The sequence below is a fragment of the Helobdella robusta genome, assembly GCF_000326865.2.
Source record: "Helobdella robusta unplaced genomic scaffold HELROscaffold_28, whole genome shotgun sequence".
NCBI classification, from domain to species: domain Eukaryota; kingdom Metazoa; phylum Annelida; class Clitellata; order Rhynchobdellida; family Glossiphoniidae; genus Helobdella; species Helobdella robusta.
In genome coordinates, this window is record NW_008704435.1 from 227,564 (window position 1) to 235,303 (window position 7,740).

Genomic DNA, 7,740 nt, shown 5'->3' on the forward strand with positions numbered 1-7,740 from the left:
TAGCCAGCCTTGACATCACTAATTTCACCTTCTTCATCCTCCTCAAAATAATCTTCTTCGTTTTTATTCGTCTTCTGCCAATGTTGAACATGTGACCACCTGCAGAGGATCGAGAAGATGCAGGCAATCCAAAAGTCATTTGAAGGGGTTTTTTACTATTAGAAATCATAAATCCGCTGTAACTTGACTCTTTCGTCTTATTATTAGTAGACATATCAGACATGATACAATATGTTTTAATTTTTAATTAAAATAACAAATAACGATAAGATTTTGTAATCTGTAATACGGAATTCGTAAGTGAAGTTTCGCAAGTTTTGAATGACATCGATATGTAATATGGAATGGTATAGGTATAGTTTATTAAGGTTATTTTGGGTTTAGACTATCATAAATACAATTATTTATAAAGATCACTGCGTTTTCGGCATTATTCAATTTGTAGTTGAATTTCTCAATTTTTCTAACAAGACTTTTATCATCTTGATGAGTTAATAAACTGCGTAAATATGCCAAATAAAAGTGTCACGTCTATAAATGAAGTTACAACCCTTTAGTTATTCATTTCTCAATGCATGTCTTATAATTTCTAGCTATTAGCCGTTATCTCGACCTCACGTCTGTAACAATATCATATGAAGATCCTAGTAAAGTTAATGAACTACTAACCGTTCACAACAAATCCAGAATAGACTTCACCATTCAGCATAAAAATTATAAATCCCTATCTTTTCTTGATGTCCTTGTCACCTGCAAAAACTAAAAAAAAAAGGCATTTGCCTCAATGGAAAAAGTGAATGCACTGAGCAATTTAAAAACAGTACAACAAGAACATTCGTCAACAGCGCCTTCATCCACTCATCATCAACCAAAAAACGTGATGCGGAATTGAAAAGAATTACAAATCTCTGGGTAAACAATGGATACTGCACAACAATGATTGAAAGTATAATTTAAAATAAATTACAACAACTTAACAACCCACAACACAATGATCCAAACGCTGACATCATCTTCTATTATAGGATCATATGAACAAACACCAACTACAAAACGGACGAATCCGTCTTAAAACAAATCATTTATAAAAATTTCAAACCGACTAACCCTTCAGACAAAATAAATCTACAAATTCATTATAGGAATGCAAAGACCTCAAGCCTTGTCATTAACAACATGGTTCGGCTTTAAAACGTAGCCATCTGATATATGAATTTACATGTTCCCTTGACGGTTGTGCACGTCAGAATGCTTTATTTATCGGAGTAACTACAACGTCGCTATCTAGACGTCTGACCATACCCAAATGGTAAGGTTCTATAAAAACACATTAGAGCACACACATAATATTGAAATTACAAAAGAAGGTCTGGACAACAACACCAAAATAATATATTGTAATTCCAGTCATTCCCATCTGAAATTAGCCATAGCCATTCTCATCGACATAAAACAACCTCTGATAAACAAACAAAAAAAGATTTCAACAATACTCCTGACAAGAAGGACAATAATAAAATATACTATGGTACCGATGACGACACTGAAGAAAGCAACATCGACCAAAGTGCAAGTAAATGATACCGAAGCAATAAAGCATAACACCGAAGCAATAAAACATAAAACACCAAAGTAGTCAGCCCAAACAAAGAAACCATATAAATAAATTAAGAAGATAGTAAAATTAACAAAGTCAGTAACAGCAATAAATGCAAATCACAGGAACAAAAGCCTGAGTTAAACAAATTTCCTATATAAACTGCGAAAAGTATTGGGTTATACAAATTACCCACATATATAAAATGTATATCCTGAATTTTATTTTGTTAATATCATTGATTGGTATAACATTTCTTTTTATGATTTGTTTGAGGACGACTTTGCCAATTTCATGTGCCGTTGATATATGATTTCTGTAATATAGGATTATGTCGTTGCCATTGTTATTTTTGAATATATTGCTTTTTTGCTGTAGTCTTTTCTTTGTTGAATAGTTTTTTCAATAAATGAGGTTTTGAGCCATTGCTACAAAACGTAGTAGATAGTAATTCTTTTCAGTTTTGTATTGCGATCATCAGTTGAGGATGAATGCGTGAATGAACGGTTAACAAAGGATTTTATTGTACTTATTTTGAATTTTTCCATATGTTCACTTAATACATTTAAACAAATATCTTTATTCGTTACTTTGTTCTTCATGCGTTACCAAAACAACCAGAAATGGCAATGAATTTTCACTTTTGTGCTCGATGGTGAAATTCAATTTTGATCGGTTCAAGGTTGCTAGTACTGGTTGACATGTTCCGGATCATCGTATGCAACGAAGATATCGTCAACATATCTGGCATAAATGCTTGTTTTTAATTTCGAATTGTCTCTTAATGTTTTGCTATCAAGATGCCCTAAAAAAATTTGCAAACAGGACACCAAGTTGTGAGCCCATGGCTACACCGTCAATTTTCTTGGATAGCTTGCCTGTGGTGGGGGTGTGGAAAGGTGCTTCGGTGGTGCAGATTTAGAGATTTGAAATGTGTTTTTGGTTTTTATAGGAGCACCATGTCTGTGCGATAAACACTATTGATGATAATAATAATATTATTTGTGTCATGGATGGGAACATTTGTAAACAAAGATTCAACATCCAGAGAAGCAATATGATTTGATGGTTTGTTAGTGTTCAATAGATTGATAAATTCCTGTGAAGACTGGAGATTATAGTTTTTTATCAGTAACACACCTTATTGCCAAATATTTAAACAAAATTCTGACCCCATACATATAATCTTCAGTCCTCACGGAAATTGATCAATCTTATGAACACTAACAAGCCATCAAATTATGATATAATTCGCTAAAACTTTTTATACGTTTATGTTTCGTCTAATAAAATTTTATTAAAGTGAATCGGCACTACTTCAATTTTATTTTTAGAACTTTTACTTAATCAATTCATTCTTTCATATAAACAAATATATAAAAAGTTTTTTTTGGTCCTATTCAAAATAAACAACTTTTGAAAAACTTTTCCTTCATTTTATTGAACAAAAAATTTTTCTGATTGACGTCACCGTAAATAATGAAAAATAGCCATTCAATAAGAAGTTTCATTTTTTTAAATTTTATTTCCATTGTTGTTTGTGATAAATTTGACGAACTTCCTTCAGTGGAAGAACTTCAAGATATTAAAAAACCGGATTTGCCTGAAGATTTTTTTTTAACGCTAAATTATACAGCTCCTAATCTTGTTTACATAGAAGTTGGATCCTTCTGGATAGAATCATGCGCGTATTTAGGTGCAATGCAAAGAATTATGCCAAATCCGTTGTTTTTTTGGTATGGACCTAATAGCAGAAGACCGGTTTTTGGACACCGATTCATACCTCTCAGCTCTGGAGACATGGTTTTTATGCGTCCAACACCGAAGGAAACGGGGACTTATTATTGCAGATTAGCTAATAATGAAGTTCAGGATTATTTTGAAGAATATGTTAGATCGGTAATTATATTTACACCTCCTGTGTGGATACGCGAAATATTTTTGCATTTTTTAGTTCCTTCCTGTTCAAAAAAGGTTAAAGATTATATCACAAGTTCGGCCAAAAAATATTTATGCAAGCAAGACACAGATTGTTTGTATCAGGTAAAACGCATTTGACAATTTTATAAATTTTAAATTCACTATTTTACATTACTCAGACTTATCTCGTAAAGTGCAGTTCAACTTCGGAGTTTGAAGAAATGCAAGAAGCCCGCTTACTTATTCGTCAGTATTTACACGAAACTTTTCCAGCGTTGCTACCTCCTAATTGTGGTATAGAATGTTTTAATGCACGATCTATAGAAGAACTAGAAACATTTTCAAATCTTACTTTAAAAGAATTACGAACATATATGAGATTAGTTCATCGAGAAACTGTACAGATGCTTTTGCAAGATAAAAAAACAACTATGAAACCCCGTCCAGTATGTAAAGAAGGATATGAGTTGTTCAATCACAACGTTTGTGTACCATGCGATATCGGATATGCACGCCATTTCAACATTGACGATCAAAAATGTTATGCATGCGGCATGCTTAGTTACTCACCAGTACTTGGAAATCAAGAATGCCTCTATTGCCCAATTTTTAAATTAACGGCTAAATTTGGCTCAACAAAATCAGACGACTGCATATATTTTTTTCAGTCACCGATTGCTTTGGTTCTTTTAATACCGTTATTAGTACTTTTAAGCCTAATTATCGGTTTTGTTGTGTCCGTTTGTTGCGCTACTGATACGTCAAAAAGGGCAAAATCGTTCCAATTTTTTCAGGAATGTTTTTGCAATGACCAAAATAAGGTTAAATACAAAGAATTACAGAAAAAAGATGAAATGTTAATGCAAAAACTCCGAAGTAAAATTAGATAATAGTTTAGATCGATGTTCGGTGCAAACATCAGTGGTCATGGTAAAATTAATTTTATCGTCCTAATAATTATTACATTTACAGACCTGTTTGAAAAGAAATAATTTTCTTTAAAAATGGTGTTATATATTTAAAAAATATGCAGTGATTTATGGAATCTACCGAATTTCTAGCGTTGGAGAGATTTTTATTACATTTTTTAATATTTCGAACCAAATTTTGTCGTCATTATTTATTTTATTAACGTTAGAATAATATACAGTTTTTCAATTCATTTTCGAGCGTATAGTACCTATTTCAATTTTTCAATCATCTTCATCACTTGTTGCAGTTTATATAAAGAATTTGTGTAATAATAACGGTAAAGGCATATAACAGGAACAAAGAATCCAACAACAGCCTGTAACGATCCTACCAACAAAGAAATTACCCACAAAAAGAAACAATGGAACTTAGAGTTCCTTTGATAAAATTCTATAAATACTAGATGAACTATGTATGTGTATATATATATATATATATATATATATATATATATATATATATATATATATATACACTGGGGACTTCAATGTGCACGTTGAAAGGACGAATGATCCTTATGCTGCTAATTTAAATAATATCTTCGATAATTTTCAACTCATCAATCGTGTAAAAGCACCAACACATTTACGTGGTGGTACACTAGATTTGATAGTAACCTCCGAGGATTTTCCAGTTCATGATTGTTTAGTCCATCCAAGTGGAATTTATTCTGATCATAGTTTTATTTGGGCTGAACTGTCGATGACTCGAGGATATTTGGTTGGAATTAAAAAAGTTTCTAAAATGTGGAATCAGATGAATGTTGATGACTTCATCAAACTCGTGCTTGAATCTCCACTCTCCAAATCATGTCAAAGCAATGAGGTAGACAAGGAATTGTATTTATTTAACAACGAGTTAAAATCTATTGCTGATAAAGTTGGCCCTATTCGTGCAGTGACCACCAATAACGTTCGTATGGCTCCGTGGTTTGATAATGATTGCAGGTTAGCCAAGCGTTTGTGTAGAAAAATGGAAAGAAGATACAGAAAAAGCTCACAGTTGATTCATCAAGATGAATGGAAGACAGCTTTGAAGAATAAATCGAAACTTTTCTCTAAAAAACGTCGTCAGTATTGGACAAAAATTGTTGATGACAATAAGATGAAACCAAAAAATCTTTGGCGGGTTGTGAACAGCATTCTCTGTAGGGGTCGTAACGATAAATCTTACTCGGATATGGATGAACTAACACCTGATCGATTTATGTGCTATTTCAATGAAAAGTTAAGCAAGCTGAGAGATAGTGTCAACAACGAGGCTCAACCTAGCCTGGAAGTATTCCAATCAGGTGTCAATAATAGTTTGTTCTCAACGTTTTCTATGGTTTCTGAAGAGGAGGTAATACAGTTAGTTCAAAATTCAACTACAAAGTCGTGTCAACAAGATGTAATACCTACCCACATATTAAAGAAGTTTATAAAACTATTCGCACCATTTTTGGCAGGCCTGATAAACAGCAGTTTAAATGTGGGACAGTTTCCTTCTGGCTGCAAGCATGCTATCATAACTCCGCTGCTGAAGAAACATAATCTAGACGAAAATGATGTTGGGAACTACAGACCAATTTCTAATCTGTCTTTCCTATCAAAAATTATCGAACGTGTGGTTGCCAGGCAAACACTCAGTTACTTGAACAATAACAATTTATTGCCGAAATATCAATCTGGATTCCGTCAGTACCATTCGACTGAAACTGCTCTTTTGCAAGTTTTCTCAGAAGTGTACGGGGCAATTGATGAACAAAATGTGGCAATGCTAGTCTTTCTTGATATGTCATCCGCATTTGATTGCGTAGATCACAAAGTACTTTTAACAAGACTACGTTGCAGTTTTGGAATCTCTGGTGCTGTTCTGAGGTGGTTTGAGTCGTATCTAGTAGGTAGATCACAACAGGTATCATTCGGTGGTAAATTGTCTGAGGTTAATGTTATGCTGTCTGGTGTGCCACAAGGTTCGGTTCTAGGTTCTATTCTATTCCTGATCTATACATCTGAAGTACTAAAGATAATAGAATCATTTGGTTTTTCAGGTCATGCTTTTGCGGACGACTTGCAAATTATTGTTACGAGCAGGCCAGATTCTTTTAAATCAGAATTGGACAAACTGGTTAAATGTTTGTCTGGGGTCAATAAGTGGATGCAAAACAATGGTTTAAAACTAAACCAAAACAAAACTGTTTTTTTACCAATTAGAACATGGCAGCAACTTTCAAGAATAGATATAAATTCAATAACTGTTAATGATGAGGTCATCCCATTTTGTCAGACAGCAGCTAATCTGGGCTTCATGATTGATTCAGGTTTGTCAATGAAACAACACATTAAGAAGCTCTCAGCCGAATGCATGTTTCAAATCAGGAAAATCAATCTAATTCGACGATCCCTAGATACATCCACGTTGTAGACGTTGGTTTGTGCACTTACGCGTCGACTATTGCAACAGTTTGTTTTATGACTTACCTGATTGATCAATGGCTGTACTTCAATCAATACAGAATCGAGCCGCAAAAGTTGTTGTTGGAGCTCTAAAATACGATCATGTGTCTCCAGTATTGAAGGAACTTCATTGGCTAACCGTCGACAAAAGAGTGTTGTTCAAAATTTCAACACTTGTCTACAAGTCTATCAACGGTCTAGCTCCATCTTATTTGTCTGACAGGTTCAAAAAGAGATCTTCAAATGCATCTGGAACACACTTGAGATCCGATGTTTCCAGCCTGCTGTTGATCCCAACAACGAGTCTCCGTATAGGCTCTCGTAACATTGCTGTTTCTGGACCAACTGTTTGGAACAACCTGCCTGCTGCTCTCAGAAATCCGGACCTAAACCTGCGTGATTTCAAGAAGAAACTGAAAACTCATTTATTTTCATTGTAATGCATTATTGATCAATTCTTTCTGTTTAGTCGACATGTTCTAAATATTATTTCGTATTTTCGTTATATTGAATCGATTACTTTTCTGTTTATGACCAAATTTTAATCTTATTTCTGTGCGATGTATTATGATTTCTCGTTTGTTATTTCAATTATGTTGTTAAGTTCAGTTTTTGTTAGATAGCGCTTTTGAGATTCGTTTAATTAGCGCTTCATAAATGTTTCAATAATATATATATACATATATATATATATATATATATATATATATATATATATATATATATTGCAACTGATATTTGCGCTGTGGGTTGTGGCGTTGGTATCTACAGTGTTGGCACTGTTGTTGTTGTTATTGTTGATGTTGTTGATGT

At 33.4% G+C, this 7,740-nt stretch overlaps 1 protein-coding gene across 1 annotated transcript; it reads left to right on the plus strand.

Moving 5' to 3' along the window:
* Positions 1 to 3,076: 3,076 nt before the first annotated feature.
* HELRODRAFT_173826 (hypothetical protein) lies at positions 3,077 to 4,407 on the plus strand (the record flags this gene model as incomplete). Its single annotated transcript, XM_009020436.1, has 2 exons — positions 3,077 to 3,640; positions 3,697 to 4,407. The coding sequence occupies 2 exons, from the start codon at positions 3,077 to 3,079 to the stop codon at positions 4,405 to 4,407; spliced, it is 1,275 nt and encodes a 424-aa protein (XP_009018684.1).
* Positions 4,408 to 7,740: the final 3,333 nt, after the last annotated feature.